Genomic DNA, 17,056 nt, shown 5'->3' with positions numbered 1-17,056 from the left:
TTGCTTTTGGTACCGTCGGTTGTGTCAATGTACACCAAAAAAAGAATTCTACCTTTTAGATGGTTTCTCTGCCAAGTTCTTGGGCTTTTAGACACCAAGCCTTTTTGTCGCACTGTCAATTGTGAGAATTACAAAACAATTCTAGGTCAAATGATTCATCAATGTTACGGTGTGAACTCGATTCTCAAGGTGGAAAAAAACAATTGGAAGATGGCACAATTTTTAGCATGGTCTTGACGCATAGTCTTGTTCATCCAAGATAATGAAGGAAATACTATACTTAGAACTACATATGGCCGCTTTTCTCCCAGTTGTTTCTTAAACCAAAACACAAGAAAAGAAAAAGATAAATAAAACTGATGTATTATTCACTCGGAAGATGTAGAAATGGTTCTAGAATTCTACTCTTTTGAGTAAAGGGAGAGTCCAAAATAGAAAAGCATTGATGTGAAGTTTAAGGTTAAGAAAAAAGAGGTGACATGAGTGTAGAAGAGTACAACGTTTGAAGGGGATGCACAAATGTTGATGACGATAAAGTGGCATGCATTGAGAGTTGCAACGTTCTTCAATAGAAGGGATGAACGTGTAAGCTATTTGATTAGATGATAGAAGTGCAGACATATATGTCTGTGCTGTACATATGGAAAGGCAGTTTCTTATGTAAATAGAGCAATGATATTTACACCCATTAAACTGAATCATAGCAACAAGAGAGACAACTTTGTTCAATTATATCAACGTCGAAAACTGTTCAATTATATCAACGTCAAGAACTGTTGTTCTTCCATGTCAAGATTGAAAAACCTTGCCCACAACTTCATCAAGTAATTTGAAATAAGCAGTCGACCATGATCGTTTCGCTGCAAAAATGCAGGAGGGAACTAAAATCCCAGCTGCAAATCCAACCCCAAGACTCAGATAAAACCAATTATCAATCACTTGATTTTTGCTCTCTTCTTCATCTCTTCCTTCGTTTGAACGATCAGTATTTTGACACATTACAGTTGTAGGAGCTCCACAGAGACCAGGGTTTCCACTAAAAGATGAAGCATTAAAAGTTTCAAATTGATATCCAACGGGAATTTTTCCTGACAAGTTATTGTTTGACAGATTCAAATAACTCAACGCTGTCAATTTAGTCAAGCTAGGAGGAATTGGACCTGAGAACCTGTTGTTTGAGAGATCAAGCGATGATAATTGTATCAGGTTTGAAATGTTATCTGGGATTTGGCCAGTGATATGGTTTCGAGACAAGTTCAAGGCAATTAACCCAGCTAACTCAGTTATATCGTTTGGAAAATCTCCATACAGTTCATTCCCAGAGAGGTCAATACTTATTACAAGGAAAAGGGTCTTAGTGTATCTCAACAATGTTCCTTTTGTATTCAAGACATAGTTTTCTCTATAGTAAATGCCCGTGTACTTCCCATAGAATAGATAACGGTTTGATATCTGGGGTTGAACCATAGCTTTGAGATTTATGAAACCAATTGAAATGGAACCATTCAACTTATTATTTGCCAGGTCCAAAATTTGCAATGAGCCTAGATTTAGAAGTGCAGGAATTGCTCCTGAAAATTCATTTGACCTCAAGCTGAGAATTCTTAGATTTGGAAAACTGGTTCCGATCCAAGGAGGAATACTGCCCGTAAGACTATTTCCCCCGAGATTCAGCGTTTCCAAACTAGACATATTTTGGAAAGATGGTGGGAGTTTTCCAGTGAATCCGTTTTCACTTAAATGAAGAGTCTGAAGCTGATATAATTGACCCAAAGAGTCTGGAACTGGACCTACTAAATAGTTATTCTCGAAGTCGATTGCTTTCAATAACGAACAGTTCCCAATTGTTGAAGGAATTTCACCTGTCAAGTTATTCCCTGATAGATTAATGACCTGAAGAATTTGCATTTCCCCTATAGTGTCTGGAATTTCACCTATTATTTGATTATCAGCAAAAGACAGAAAGACAAGGTTTGGCATTGCCTTGCCTATATTCTTTGGTATAGGACCAAAGAATCTGTTATTTGAAAGTTCTAGTGAAACAATTTCGAAGCTTGGAAGGGGAATAGGTCCTTCAAGGAGATTGGAGCTGAAATCAACATCCGCAAAGGATGCTACCTTCAGTGGGTTAGGTAGTCGTCCGTCTAACTGGTTGTGTGAAACGTTTAAAAGAGAGAGATTTGGAGAAATTTCCCAAAACCAGCTGGGAATGGGACCTGAGATGCTTGCATTTGAGAAGTCTAAGTACTGCACCTCATGTTGTGATTTGAGCCAAAGTGGAAACAACGGACCCAAGTAGCATGAACCCATGTCAAGGTTTCTGACTTGAAATGGAGGAACCCAATTTGCACTGACATTTAATCTCAAAGAATTTGAAGATAGGTGTAAGATTCTCAGCTTGCTTAGGTTTGAAAAATGTGTTTCAGAGATTGTACCTGTCAATTGATTGTTGGAAACATCCAAAACAGATAACTCTGAAAGCTGTCCTATACTCTGAGGGAGAGTTCCATTTAGCGCATTTGCTTGAAGTCTCAATGAAGACAGATTTTTAAGTGAATTGAATCCAAGAATGGGACCTTGAAGAGAGTTATAACCCAAACTTAGTTCAATAATATTTTGAAGTTGACCTAACCACTTAGGCAATCCCCCCACCAGTTTGTTGTTGGCCAAATCTAGGTGCTCCAGGTTAAAGAGTGGAGGTGCTGGCTTGCAATTTTCAGTTCCTTCAAGAGATTCAGGTAATGTCCCATTCAAATAGTTTCCTGATAAACGGAAAAAGGTTAGGTTGCAAAGACTGCCAATGGAACGCGGAATCCCTCCTTCGACGTTGTTCTCGAAGAGATCAAAATAAGCAAGAGAGCTCATATTTCCCATGGAAGATGGAAGCTTCCCATGAATTTTGTTTTCAGCTAGTACAAGAACTTCCACCCTACTCCATCCTCTTCGAAATAACTGCGAGCAGCTCGCCGAGAGATTTTCATTTCCAGAGAGGTCTAACAAGCGCAAAATGGGCAGATCGCCAAGACCAAGAGGAATTCTACCATACAAATCGCACTCACTCATAGTGATCAAGGTCAGGCTACTGATGTTCACTAGCCAATTGGGAATTTGAGAATGAAAATGGTTTCCTGATAGATCTATGACAGAAAGAAGAGTGAAATTGAGTGTCATTGGAGATGAAGAAATGGAACCAGATAAACCACAGTAACTCATATGCAACTCTGTTACATATCTAAGCTTGCTCAATATCTTAAACCAATTAGATTTCACTGAGGAAAGGTCTACGCTGTTCATTGCTAGATGCTTCAAAGACACAAGTCCACCAACCCATTCAAGATTATCAACTATTAGATTCAAATTCTCCATATCAAGATATTGCAAGCTAGACATGTTACCAAAACTAGGAGGAAGCATATCACTAAAGCCAGCATTTGATAAGTTTAAGTATTGCAATTTCTTCAAAGAGCCAAAGAAATCAGGAACTGGGATATCATTGAATGTGTTATAACTCAAATCCAAATATCTCAAAGACTTAAGTTTTGTCAGTGAAGGACTTATCTCTCCACTTAGATTCCAGAACCCTTGCTCTCCCAAAGGATATGGGTTATGAAGATCAATTGCAGTAACAGCTCCAGTTGTATTTTCACACCCCACCCCTCTCCATTGGCAACAGTTTGGCCCTTTCCACGACTCAAGTCGATTCTCAGGATCGTTAAGACCATTTCTGAAGGCAATCAAAGCTTCTCGGTCAGGTTTAGAACACTCAATAGACTTTCCATAAATGTTGGAGATAAGTTCAATGGTTAGTAATAATAGAACTCGAATAGCTAAGGGAAGAACTAGTCTTGTCTCCATTGCTGAGCTTAAGGATATCAAACAGACCTTCCTGAAAGGTAATTTTGATGTGGCCGGTTTTCTTTCTTTTGTGATGGATTTCGCTACAGCATCTGGTATAGTACTTGGCTAATGTTGTTCTTGGCTAACAACAGGGGTTCCATTTTGTGATCTTTAATGTATGATTCCTCGTATAAAGTCAAACATAATTTTTTGAATATAAAATGAGATGAACATACGAGAAGTTGAAACTGAGGTATATTTAATAGTGTGCTGAACAAGGTGGGTAGAACCATGGCAGAAAGTTAGGGAGTTTTGGAATTATTCTAATTGTTCGAATCAGTGAAAAACAGTCAACGACTGATAGTATTCAAAAACTTAGTAAAACAGTTTTGTTATATTATATCGGGTTTTTCTTTGTACTTGCTTGTTGATCGATCATTCTTTTTGTAAACTCTGGTGAAAATCATAGAGAATTATTCTATGCTAAGACAGAGAAGGGATGAAAACTGAGGGGGCCATTTCAGAAAGTATATATATTGTTTCTGGGTTAATCAAACTGTTTAAAATCATAGAAAATACATCTTAACTTCACACTTCGTTTAAAAAATGATAATGAACTTTCAATTTTTTTTGTTAATATATTTGAACACTTCCAAAAAGAATTCAATTGAAAAAACAACTGGGGTTGACTAATAGAACAATCATTAGGCCATAGGAGGCCTCCCATAACATAGTAACTAAAACAAAAGGAAAGTTTTAAGCAAGGTAGCAAAATAATTAGTATCTTTAATATTTCTTAACAAAATATATAGGAAAACGTATTTTCATTAGGATACGGACAAAATGGTTTATGTATGTTATCCATCATAATCACCCTCTTTGGTTTCCATTCCTCAATTCTTCAGTGCTTTAAAAATATAAAATACAACCAATTCGGATACCCAATCGGTTCTATATTTTTGTCAAAAAGAAAAAGAAATAATAAGTTTCTTCTTATTATTATTTCAAGAAATGATATTGATTAAAGATAGAGATATTATTTAAAGATAAAAGATTTTCCTTCCTAATATAAATCTTTTATCTTCGTTGGGACACTATTTTTTGCGGTAAAATCAGTCATACTCAGAGGGCTTAGACTATGAGACGCAAAAATGTCCATTTCAAAGCTTGAAGATCTGACTGAATGATGATGATGAACGACGAAGAAGAACATCCATACAAAAATATCTCTTCTTTCCTATTAAATATCCTCTTCCTTCCCATTTCTCTTTTCTCCATCACTCCAATTTCCCTTTCTAATGGCCTTTTCTGCCTTCTCCCCTCTTCCATTCCCCCTCTCCTTAGGGTTCCGCCGCCCTCAATCTCCCACCACCGCCTTTCCTCGTCTCCCCTTCCCCATTTCTTCTTCTTTGAGCTCTTCCTCTTCCGAATCTAAATCTGCTAAATCATCCTCCCCCACTGATAATCTCGTTTCCTCCTCCAATGGAACTACTCCCCCTTCCCCTTCCTTTGTTGACCCCTCCACACCTCCTCACTCTAATTTCACTTACGCATTTCCTAACCCTACTCCTCCTGCCTCTGCTTCTCTTCACCCCATTCTTGGCTTTATGCAATCCGCTGAATCTTCAATTGAGAGGGTGATTCTTCTTTTTCCTTTCCTTTTTCAATTGGGTTTTTCTTTTCTTTTCTTTTTTATGTTGCTTAGTTTCCCTGTTGAAGCTCAATGTTCGTACTTCCTGTGAATTTATTCAGTAAACATACTGTTTCTATTACTTGACAGTACTGCAATTGAGCACACGAAGTTTTGAATGATTTGCTTTTTCAAGTTCCAATGTGTTAAGGAATCGACGAATAAAGAAAACAATAGAGAACGACACAGAATTACAGAGTAGTTTATATTGTGCAATTCTCAAAATCTAGTATCAAAATCGTAAATAACAAATATGGAAAATACAATTCAGCCGGACTCTGTACTTAGTCATTTGCTAGATAACAGATTCAAAGCATTCTAACCGACGTTGATAGTTCTTATATATTCCAATTAAACTTAAGCAGTTAGAAAATTGGATTTTCTATCCGACGTTGATTTCTTCTTTTTCTAGTCTATTCTTTCACTTCTTTAATGACCTAATGATTGTTACCTGTCTCGTCTGTTGTTAAGCAGGTTATTTTTGACTTCCGCTTCTTGGCCCTGTTTGCGGTTGGGGGTTCACTGGCGGGTTCATTCTTGTGCTTTCTCAATGTACTTTCTTCAGCTCTCCTTAAAACTAGTTCACTACAGAAGTTTTTGGATACTATGTACTATAATAAATTATTTTAACTATGCAACTGAATTCCTTTTGGATGACGTTCTGGATATCTATTGAAGATAAATCGTCCACACATTTTTCTATTCGAACATTTTCTTTTGTGTGATACTTAATTGCACGTGTAGATTGACTACTCTTAGCTTGTCTGAAGGGCTGCGTTTATATTTGTGATGCATATAAAGTTTACTGGTCAAGCTGTGTCAAAGGAATTCACACCGGACAAATGGTTCTGAGACTTGTTGAAGCTATTGGTAGGGTCCTTGGACATTCACTAACTATATCTTTTCTTTGTGCTGGAAGTATATTCTTGTTAAAAACATGATTTGGGTTTTCCTTCTTTTGTTACATTGTTACTATTACTTGTAAAAAAAATGAACTCCACATGTCATGGATCCTTTTCTCTTGTTCATTAAACAATAATGAATTGCAACCTCATGCAGATGTATATCTTGCTGGAACCGTCATGTTAATTTTTGGGATGGGCCTCTATGGATTGTTTATCAGTAATGTGTCTCCTGATGAACCTCCTTCTGTTGATCGTGCCCTGCAAGGATCCTCACTGTTTGGGATGTTTGCCTTGAAGGTAAATTAAAGAGTTGCTAATTTTTTTATTGTTTACCCTTAAGAATATCACTAATGTTGTCCTTCAAGCGTGCATTTACCAGTACTTTGCTTTCATCTAGATGAATGTTAAATCGTTAGTGGATATTTAAGTTGATAGGTTTGAAATTATTTAGTTCTTCCTATATTTTGGATTTAGATATTAATTTGATTTAAAATCCTGACACAATTAGGAAGGAAATAGAATCTTCAGGGTTGAACTCTGATCTTATGGTATGATATCATATTAAATAGCTAGACTCCTTACCTAAAAAAAGATTCCCATTTAGCCCTGAAGCTTAGATATAGTTGACTGTGTTGAATAACCATTAGGCCCTGTACCAAGAAAGAACCTAAGTTTATTTACGGAATATTTGATCTTTTATATTTATTCAAGTCATTTGATGAAAATTGACAATACTCATGATAGGAACCAAAACAAACTTGACTATGTTGAAATGTAAATGACAGAAAAACTTATAACATTGCCAAGTAATTTGACAAACTTGAATCCTACCTTCTTGAAATCCCTCTCAAACTCTCATTCACTCAACCAAAATATTGCTTTAGCTACTCCCTCCCCACCCTATATTTATTTCCAAATATCAAAAGATTCAAAACAACCTCAATAGCTAACTACTAATATACCCATAATGTTCTAAAAACATAATGTTCTAAAAACACCCTATACGACTCCTATCATCATATTAGAATGGTTCTAAGCTAGAACTTGAATTCCGTAAGAAAATCTAAGATTCCAACAGTACTAGATTCTGTAAGCTTGATATGGTCTATGGAGGGAAATTATTGCTAGTACATTATTCAGTGAGGATGGAAATCGTGGTGTTTGTATGGTTGTATTGTCTTGAAACTTTTGGAACAGAGAATGGACTATGAGCTTAGTTTTTGTGGTCAATGGTTCTCTTTTCCCTCTTGGACCCCATTTATAATTTGGTGTTAATTGGTTGCAGGAGAGGCCAAAATGGATGAAAATTAGCTCTCTTGATGAGCTGAAAACAAAAGTTGGACATGTTATTGTAATGATTCTTTTAGTGAAAATGTTCGAGAGAAGCAAGATGGTAACAATAGCAACAGGTCTTGATCTACTCAGTTATTCGGTTTGCATTTTCCTATCTTCTGCTTCTTTATACATCCTACATAATCTACACAGGCCAGAATAGGAATACAGAGCTTTGAAATTTATCAGATGAAGCCTTCCCATCTGTTTTGTTTATACTCTTTATGTTCTCTTATGTATGTCAGTGTAAGAGCCGAATGCATTATTTCCTGTCCTAAATCTCTTGGTAGTAGAAAAGGTTGTAGTTTCCTGTAGGGATAATTGTTATGTGTATACTTATTGTTTGACGCTATTGTATATATACTTTCAACGGTAAAAATATGATTACTTGTACTCTCATTATTTAATCATTTTAAGTGATCGTCTTGTTTGTCAAAAGGAATAAAAACGATGTTTAGATCCTAATACTTCCGAAAAGTGTCGTCTCAAAATGTTTTTGTCTTACCCTCTTCAATACTACACTTTTAAATTATTTATTTTAATTTACTAAATTGGTACTTGTAAAATGTTTATTTTCTGTCTTTGAAATTTGTAAAATGACTATTTAAATATTTGGAAGTTAAACAAAAATGAACATACAAGGACTAAACTAAACATTTTTTAAAAAAGTTCAGATACTAAAATGAACAAAAATTGAAATGTGTTTACAAATGAAAAATTTGAAAGTGAAAAGATCAAAGTGAACTAAAATCAAAAGTAATTAAATGACGTTTTAGGATATCACGTAGGAGATTTGACTTACAGAGTCCTTGTATATATGCATGAGTAAAAATCCGGCTGATTTAGGATATATTGAGAAGCTTTGATTCAACAGAGTCCTTGGCACAACTGTGTGTGTGTGTTGGCCTTGCAGCCAACCAAACATGATGATTCAAATCTCTGATGAACCAAGAAAAAAAGAAAAATCTAAATCTAAATTTTCAAAATTTGTTTGCCACAGGCTCGATATCGTTTTCCAGGATTATGCACTTAGTCGATACAGTGTCTACAAGCAACTATCAATTGTATCATAAACTTTTAAGTCAACATGTTTAATTTTACAAAACAAGGCAATACATCAAGTAAACATCAATTGATTTGGTTTCTTATTTCTTATTTACACCAGCAAACAAAAGACCAGTTACTCGATCGATCTTCTACATATATCGATCAAATCCGTTTCAACTGTTTGCAGCCCATATAACTCCTTTGATGTACCAAAGATAGATTTAAATCTTGATGCATACAATTAATACTCTTCAACATCCTTCAATAGTCTATCCAATCAAATCTTTACTTGTAACTTTTTATCATAGCTTGAAATATCTACACTAGATAATCTTTAAGATAGTCTAGAACGTCGGTCTTCTTTAGTTTTGACAATGTGGCAATATTGGTTTGTCGAATTGTCTCTCGAGAGAGATTCAATGACTTGCCTATCTCCTCAAAGGACTGAGGAATCTCTCCATTGAGGCCAAAGTATAAGCTCAATATGCGTGCTTCTCTTTTGCTAAGAGTATTAAGAAGCCTCTTCAGTTCTTGTTTCATCAGTTTTCTCATTACCATATTCTCTGGTGTCAAATTGTCTGGTCCAGGCATGATCTCCTGCACAACATTGACAAAGAATTGTTTCAACATCATATCTTAGTCACTGAAACAAAAACATAACCATAGAAGTTAACTACTATTTTCTGTGGTAGCTATCTACCTAGGATTAAGGCAGTTGCCAAATAAAATTATTTGAACTTCTTCTAACAACTTAGTTCGTTCCAATATTAATAAGCAAACCCCAAGTATACCAATCTTATTGGTATGCAATCCATTTGATGTTCAACCTCTCGTTTGGAAATGTTGAACAGAGGAGATAAGAGCATGGCATTACTTTAGTTATACTTGTAGATGAGCATGTGGGAAATGTCATTGATTACTAATTTTATGAACATTAAAGAGACTAAAATCGTAAATCCTGATTCCTAAAGATCAAAAGGCAATTGCATACGTGACATTCCTTGCAGATGTTGTCATTGTGCAATACGTATAAAGAAGAATGAAAATGTGGGCATCCCCTCTAGTAAGAGAACAGTAGTACCTGCAGAGTTAAGCAACTTCGGTCATTTACTGGTTGATTGATTGAAATTGGGCGCTTGCTCCTTTCCATTACTAGTCTTATGGTTGAAAGATGGACTTTAAGAGATTCAGCAACTTCCTTGTTGGTGGGAGGTCTCGATAACTTTATGCCAAGATGATTATTCTCTTCTGCTATTCTTGCTACCATCTGACCCATGTGACCCTGAACACGGCGAGCTACCCATGCATTCAGTTATTACCAACTCACTTTCCCATGCTTAAATTTCTCAGCAAACAGAACGTTATGGAAATAAATAATAATAAAAAAAAACAGATCTTCGAAACAGATTTACTTTTCCCCATTTTGTTAAAAGGTGATATAACAAAAGTCTCTTACTTATTACCTTATTGATTTCTATGAGTCTTGTCATTAATCCAACTTAGTTTGCTGCTCATTACTTTTGTTTATCTTTTCAACTGAACTTTCTTTTTCATTTTTTTTGTTAAAATTCTCAATTGACCTGATGAAATAATACAAGTGCATACGAAAAATAAAGTCAACAAATGGAGGTAAACCACAAAAAGGGCTCCAATAAAGTAATATGACCCAATAAAAAGCTTGTCACCAAAACCTACCAATATACGTAGAGCCTACGATGAGGTTTATAACTGAACAGGTTATGGATTGTATTCATATGCAATGTATTAAAAAATGCTACCTTTTTCTCAAAAACTTATTGTGATTTGAAGCTTCTTCTCTAGACCCTCTATATGATAATTAGAATTAGAAAAATGAGCAATTGAGTCAGTATCTTACCGGCAGTCTAACAAGTCTTGACTTTTTATCCAAGGCTCGAATGATAGCTTGTCTTATCCACCAATAAGCATAAGTTGATAACTTATGTCCTCTATTTGGTTCAAATCTTTCTGCTCCTTTAAGAAGACCAATGTTCCCTTCCTACAAAAACAAACAAACCCTTTGAACAAAATAAACCACAGAAAACAATAATCCAAAAGAGTACGTGCAACAACCTACCTGAGTGAGGTCTTGAAGGCTTAATCCTTTGCCTTGATATGGAGCAGCAATTGAAATCACCAGTTTGCTATAGCATCGAATGAGTCGATCTCTTGATTCTCTTGCTCTACAAAGAATTCTATCTATACACCCTGATTTGGTGCCCATTGCAATGGCCAATTGCTTATTTGTAGGTTCATGCTCTTGAGTTTCCATGATTCTAGTTTTCACGTTTTCAAGCAGTACTGCCTCCTGTTAAGAGTTTAAGATACGCAGAGCTTTCCTTTATATATTAACGTGGCAAATAATTTTACATGATCTAAAGGATAAAAGACTTAAATCTATCTTGGTTCCTAAGCCTCTAAATTTTCAATTTCATTTTGACCTCTCTCAAGAATATAGACTAGCATTCTGCCGCATACATTGAGTTTGGCATACAATGTGAAAACTTAACAACAATAACCAAAATGGAGAACAAAACAAAGAATTTGAAGTTCTGGCATTTAAAACCACAACACAATAAGAAGCCTTCTTTCTTCTTCTTCTTCTAGGATACCTCAAAAACACTTTATAAAGAAGAAAATACATATATTCACGTATTAACAAAGGGAAAAGAAGAGACTCTTGCAGTGTTTTTCATACATTTACCTGATCTCCTCAAGTAAGCTCCTTAATGAAGTAAATGGTGGCAATGTGACACAGACAAGGACAAAAAAACTCATTAAATCTTTTCTAAAACCAACCTTTAGACAAAGACAAAGCTCTGCTTCTTCTTTTGGGCTCAAATATCCAGGTCTCAAGGGGCCACTGGACAAGGCAATCCAATTTTCTTCAGCTTTCACCCCTACCTCTTTCCTCCTTTTCCTTCTCTTTTTCTTCCAAGCTACAGTCCCATCACCCACACAACTCTCCTCCATTTTCTCAACATTTTTGCTGCTCCAATCTTCAGAAAACCCTTTGGCCTCCACCAGAACATGTTCTCCCGCCGCTTCTACCGCTAGAACAGCCGCTTCCGGCGGCGGAGGAAGGGTTAATGTGTCATTGCTGATAATGTTGGGTCCTAATTTGGTGGAGAAAGGGGGAAAGGGGAAATGGGGTTGTTGGGGAAGATGGGTTTTGAGCGATGGAAGTGAGGAGAGAGAAATGGATGGGAGAGTTGGGGATTGAGCAGGTAATGAACATAAGCTGCTGGTAGTGGCCATAAGCAAAGAGGGGCAAGAAGGAAGAATGGAAAAGGGCTTTTAAAAGTTAGGATTCTTTTTTAGCATTTGGGATTTTTTTTGTATAACCACCAAAGTTTTGTTGTAGCAAATGGATAGAAGGATTAAAAGCTTGGATGTTAATGTTTGCGGATGTTATTGAAGCGTTCGCATCCTTGGACAAAAAAAAGGTGTGAAAAAAAATCGGCCAAGTCAATAGATTTAGCATCAAGATTAGCCCTTCAAGGAGTTCAACAAGCAAAAACATACATGAATTACTCCAAAATATATTAAACATGCAAGGAGTGTGTAGAATGGAGTTATTTTATTAACTTCTCATTTATAAGGTGAAATTTTTCAATAAATAAACAAACTTCTGTAGTAATTGTTAAAGTTATGTTATTTAACTTAAATTTCAAGTCAACAAACACTCTCAACTTGTAATAAGAATGTGAATTATGATTACAAAGGGCTTGTTGTTCCATAGTAAAATTATTGAGAGAAGTCAATATTTGACGGCAAGAAAGTTTCAAGGCTCAAAAATAGAAAACTAGAAGCCTGAGAATATGATTTATCAAAATTTGGGATGATCTAAGTCCATATTTACATATGGAAAGCACGTAAACAAGAATAGAATTTAGAATTTGATCACATGTGTCATCCATATTTGCATGTCAAAATATGAAATTAACTTAGATCGATAGAACTGTATTTGCAAATGACCCTTTATGACAGAACCAACAAGAACCACCACTTTCCAAATATGCCACAGAAAAGAGCAGCAACTGGTCAATACAATTCAGTACATTCATCATTTTTTCCCCTTAAAACCCAAGAGAGGTCAATCAAAGTGTAGTAGATCGATATGAACTTAACACCATCAATACAAAGTGAGTCAGTATAGAAGACTATGCAGTATTGCCTGTTGCTGTGTAATCATAATTATCTGATGTCTCCTCGCTCTTCTTCCTAGTTTCTTCTATCATAGTGGTTCCAATGCTGCTCACATTTGGGCATCATTATAACCCAGTGGGTCCACCTGAGGCTGATTCAACAAACAGAAGGAATTTACAGGTCTGTTATTCGTCAAGCGCTCGAGGGAAGTTTGAAGTCCAGCATATCCCTTATATTTAACCGAATTGAAGGCCCCATCGACGAGCATATGTGAGCACTTCTCCAGTATACACCTTTTGCACCTGATGGCTTATTGGTTTCTATTGATTTCTGTCAGAGTTGGAAGAAAATGATTTATAAAAAATGAGTGAGACCTGTTCTCTAGAGACTAACAGCTACAGAGAGAAGGCAAGAACATACTATGGCAGCAAGCAAGTTTATGAGAAGGTCCTCTTCGCTGAAGTTGGCTTTTCCAAATGGTAAATGAACTATACCAGTTTTATCTGCTCTGTATTCAACTTTCCCCTGCTTGAATTCTGCTATTGCCTGAAATCAGTGATGCCCAATGGTTCAACTAAATTTCTGAATTTATTTTTCTAATCAATAGATATGAAATCTGGATGTAATGCAGGTACAGGAAGAAGATCATTGATACCTGAGGCAAATTGGTCGCCACAGTACCGGCTTTTGGATTAGGCATCAGGCCCCGTGGTCCTAGGAGCTTCCCAAGGCTAGCAACCTGACATGAGCAGAGAAGACTTAAAATATGAAAATCAAGTATATTGTTTTATTACTCTTTGTAATACAGGTAATCAGTAATTGACATCAATGATAAAATAATTGAAATAACGATTGAAGTAAAGCAGTCTGAGGAATACCTTAGGCATCATATCTGGGGAAGCAATCAATTTGTCAAAATCCATAAATCCTCCTTTTATCTGTTCTATTAAGTCCTCCCCACCAACCAAATCTGCTCCAGCATTTTTTGCTTCATCGAATCTCTCACCTGTGTATTTCTTTGAACTTTTTAGGATCACACCCTAAACAGTAAAATCCTTTTAACAAGCAACTATTGGGGCACAGAGCTGAGTTATGTAGTCTGCGAAATTGTTTAGGCATGTGGCCTATAAGGAGTTAATAAGTCATGAAATTGATATCTTTTAGCTGTGGGCCCCATGAACACCTTGGGCTAAACAAATAGCGGGGTTAACAACTCATCGTTCCAACTTTACTCCTAGGGCCGAATTCGAGGGTGCAACCTTCAAATTATGCATAAAGGAATCTAAATGTATAAAAACATAAAATTCAGTTCGACCAAGATCAAAGGCCACAAGACTGAACTTTACCCTAGTCTAGATTCATGGGGGCCTCAACTCGAGGGTGCGAACTTCAAATTATGGTACAATCATCCCAAACTTAGCTTAGAATTCACCATGAAGATAACTCCAAAAAGTTTCTTGATCATAAAACTATTTTTAAGAACAGTGATCAAAGGGAACGTACAGATTAGTTTTATTCGTGATTGATTTTTCATTTATTTGAAAAAAATCAAGTCATCAGTGTAAAGAAAAAAAAAGTTTTGGAAATAGTTATTGGAACACATTTACACTACTTATTGTTAAAAAAACATAAAACTGTTTCAAACCCAACTCTCAAACAAGGCTTTAGCCACAGACAGAGACTCCACTTGGTGGATTTAGTTAAAATGTAAGAACATAGCATAGTTTGAGAGAGATAGAGTCCATCAAGTATTAAAAGTAACTAGTAACTACCTTGAGTAAGAACAGCTACTTTTACAGTTTGGCCAGTTCCTTTAGGCAAATTTACCTGCATAAAAGCATTAAAGCAAAATAACGTAATGATATCCATATTCTTTGTAAGTTACAACTTCCCTCAACAGTAAATGGATCATAAAACAAAACTCACAGTTGCTCTCAGCTGTTGATCATTGTATTTGGGATCAATGTTGAGCCGGAAATGAGCTTCAGCTGATTCTATAAACTTCGTGCTACTCATTTCCTTGAGCAGAGATATTGCTGTCGTGAGGTCATACTCTTTTTTGTTTTCCCTCAGTTTTTGAATTTCCAAGAATCTCTTTGATCTCCTCTGACATATCATGCAACAAATTGAATTCAGACATCAACAATGAAATAACGACATGGAAAACCAAAGAAAATGAAGCCAATAGACCACCGAAATGATCATTAAACACCCTCCATTTCTAAGCTTGAAAAACAAGCTCCTCCAAGCACAACCCATGAAATAGAACACGACCCACAACCCAATCACCATACCCAAATCGAAAAACAAATCGAAGAGTAGCCATGAAAAAGATTTTGGAACATACCCTATCTCTTTTAAGGGGCAAGGCGGCTTTCCCCTTCTTAGGTTTAGGCGCAGTAGCCGTCGGCGCCGCGGCCACCCCTTCCTCTTCCTCGGCTTCCACCTCGGCGACATTCGCTTCAGCGGCAAAAGCTGCAACGATCACATGCTGCCTCGCTCGTCTCTGAAAATTAAGAAATACCCAATCGGGTGATCTCCTAGATCTGCAGAGGAAGTTAGAAGAAGAGAAGGATTTGATGGTGGAAATTTGTAGTTTGGCCTTGAAAGAAACGAGAGAGGAAGCTAGGTCTTGGGGGGGATGTACAGAAGAAGAAGCAGAAGTGAGCATTAGGGAAGAAGGAGGAGTGGAAGTACAGGCTGCCATTGATGGAGAGTGAAGTTGGGATGTTCTTCTTCTTCTACCGCATGAAGTTGGGGTTTTGGATTTGGATTTGGAAATGGGTCTCTCTATCCATACATTGTGGAGATGATAAGAGGTAGAAATGGGGCCAATTTGTTCGATTGGATTGTTGGAATTTTTGTGGCCATTAATTTTGCCTCTTTTTCTTTAACTTGTAAATTCAACCATTTTAACTCTTTTTTTTTTTTTTTTTTTTTTTGTGTGTGTGTGTGGTAAAATATATACTTTGTTGGTCAAGGATGGGTTATTGGAATTAAACTAGTTCGTTTTCGATTAATGGATTGGTTATTGATTCATATCTTGGTAGAAGGTTGCTGAGACTCCTGGATCACTACTTATCTATCTGTGATGGCCTTACAATCTTTAGTCACCCAACATCCATTGTATCTTAGTAGAGTCTCTTTTTGATAAAGGAGGAGTGCATGTCAATGGTGTATGAGATTGTTGATGTTCACCTTCTCCCACCCATGTAAACCAGCTTGGTTCACTCTCTTGCATCTAAGGCGTTGAAAGTTACTTCAAATTGTTTACTTTCTCTGTAACACATGGTGTTGTTTTGTGGTTTATTTCCTTAAAAATAAACAAATAGATGTGACTTTATAATAAAATATAAATTTGATAGGTGACTTTTTAACTATCAACACGGTTAGTAAATTAGGAGTATATTGAAGTAAGCATACATCTTTTGGTTCGTGAATTATTTATCTTCATAGTGATGGAAGGTTGGAGAGTGACAAATAGTAGGAGGAAGTAAACAACACGTAAACATCTTCTATTCAACAATTATAATCATCCATCTTTCAACGATTAGAATAATAATTAGTAATTTTATTGCTATCTTCGAATTTTTATACGGAGAGATGCTTTTTTTTTCTTTTTTTTATAAGAATAATACTTTAATAAGTTATTCATTATCATTCATAACATGTTTTATTGAATTTTATTTTGAGACAATGTTAATCCATCTACTCAATTACTATTTAAAAATCAATGATGTTATTTATTATAATTTTTATTTAAAATATCATGCTGTGTTAGAATTTAAATTTAAAAAATATTGAATGAAACTTTATGATTGAATTTAGCATTTTGGACTCGATTTATAGTATCAAATGTATTTTGCTTTCACAAATTTCAACCCAACCTTTTTCTTTATCATTTTTACATTTCAGGATCTAGTTTGTTTCTCAATTGTCACTTATCCCTCAAATTTCCATTATATTATAACTTCTCAATCAACATAGTGGAATAGGATAACACCTAAGGTGTATTTGGTTTCATATAAAATTTTGTTTTTATTATAAATTGTGGTGGAAATATAAATTTCAGTCCACA

At 35.8% G+C, this 17,056-nt stretch overlaps 4 protein-coding genes across 4 annotated transcripts; 1 reads left to right on the top strand and 3 right to left on the bottom strand.

Moving 5' to 3' along the window:
- Positions 1-571: 571 nt before the first annotated feature.
- LOC101220937 (receptor-like protein EIX1) lies at positions 572-3,953 on the bottom strand. The gene has a single exon (XM_004149689.3). The coding sequence runs from the start codon at positions 3,853-3,855 to the stop codon at positions 790-792; it is 3,066 nt and encodes a 1,021-aa protein (XP_004149737.1). The 5' UTR covers positions 3,856-3,953; the 3' UTR covers positions 572-789.
- A 996-nt stretch (positions 3,954-4,949) lies between these two features.
- Positions 4,950-8,202, top strand: LOC101217857. The gene is made up of 5 exons (XM_011653463.2): positions 4,950-5,474; positions 6,002-6,079; positions 6,298-6,397; positions 6,587-6,729; positions 7,718-8,202. The coding sequence occupies exons 1-5, from the start codon at positions 5,136-5,138 to the stop codon at positions 7,925-7,927; spliced, it is 870 nt and encodes a 289-aa protein (XP_011651765.1). The 5' UTR covers positions 4,950-5,135; the 3' UTR covers positions 7,928-8,202.
- Positions 8,203-8,808: 606 nt separating this feature from the next.
- LOC101218092 (RNA polymerase sigma factor sigD, chloroplastic) lies at positions 8,809-12,185 on the bottom strand. Its single transcript, XM_004149677.3, has 5 exons — positions 11,629-12,185; positions 10,907-11,137; positions 10,688-10,828; positions 9,893-10,093; positions 8,809-9,408 (listed from the first exon to the last, which is right to left on the bottom strand). Exons 1-5 carry the CDS (start codon positions 12,085-12,087, stop codon positions 9,130-9,132), a joined length of 1,311 nt encoding a protein of 436 aa, XP_004149725.1. The 5' UTR covers positions 12,088-12,185; the 3' UTR covers positions 8,809-9,129.
- A 532-nt stretch (positions 12,186-12,717) lies between these two features.
- On the bottom strand, positions 12,718-15,823 carry LOC101218332 (50S ribosomal protein L1, chloroplastic). The gene is made up of 7 exons (XM_004149678.3): positions 15,326-15,823; positions 14,905-15,084; positions 14,751-14,805; positions 13,857-13,984; positions 13,634-13,717; positions 13,399-13,524; positions 12,718-13,308 (listed from the first exon to the last, which is right to left on the bottom strand). Exons 1-7 carry the CDS (start codon positions 15,683-15,685, stop codon positions 13,171-13,173), a joined length of 1,071 nt encoding a protein of 356 aa, XP_004149726.1. The 5' UTR covers positions 15,686-15,823; the 3' UTR covers positions 12,718-13,170.
- Between the last annotated feature and the right edge of the window lie 1,233 nt (positions 15,824-17,056).

This window comes from Cucumis sativus, chromosome 3, assembly GCF_000004075.3.
Source record: "Cucumis sativus cultivar 9930 chromosome 3, Cucumber_9930_V3, whole genome shotgun sequence".
In the NCBI taxonomy this organism is placed as follows: domain Eukaryota; kingdom Viridiplantae; phylum Streptophyta; class Magnoliopsida; order Cucurbitales; family Cucurbitaceae; genus Cucumis; species Cucumis sativus.
The sequence above is the reverse complement of the archived record's forward strand: the minus strand, read 5'-3'. Positions and strand labels throughout refer to the sequence as shown.

Coding starts and splice junctions, on each gene's coding strand:
- LOC101217857 (XM_011653463.2), top strand. CDS start 5,136: ATGGCCTTTTCTGCCTTCTCCCCTCTTCCATTCCCCCTCTCCTTAGGG. Junction 5,475..6,001: donor CTGAATCTTCAATTGAGAGG/GTGATTCTTCTT, acceptor GTTGTTAAGCAG/GTTATTTTTGACTTCCGCTT. Junction 6,398..6,586: donor GAGACTTGTTGAAGCTATTG/GTAGGGTCCTTG, acceptor AACCTCATGCAG/ATGTATATCTTGCTGGAACC.
- LOC101218092 (XM_004149677.3), bottom strand. CDS start 12,087: ATGGCCACTACCAGCAGCTTATGTTCATTACCTGCTCAATCCCCAACT. Junction 10,829..10,906: donor GCCTTCAAGACCTCACTCAG/GTAGGTTGTTGC, acceptor TTGTTTTTGTAG/GAAGGGAACATTGGTCTTCT. Junction 9,409..9,892: donor GAAGTTGCTTAACTCTGCAG/GTACTACTGTTC, acceptor AATGTTGTGCAG/GAGATCATGCCTGGACCAGA.
- LOC101218332 (XM_004149678.3), bottom strand. CDS start 15,685: ATGGCAGCCTGTACTTCCACTCCTCCTTCTTCCCTAATGCTCACTTCT. Junction 13,718..13,856: donor CCCCAGATATGATGCCTAAG/GTATTCCTCAGA, acceptor TGCTCATGTCAG/GTTGCTAGCCTTGGGAAGCT. Junction 13,525..13,633: donor TGGCGACCAATTTGCCTCAG/GTATCAATGATC, acceptor CACTGATTTCAG/GCAATAGCAGAATTCAAGCA.
- LOC101220937 (XM_004149689.3), bottom strand. CDS start 3,855: ATGGAGACAAGACTAGTTCTTCCCTTAGCTATTCGAGTTCTATTATTA.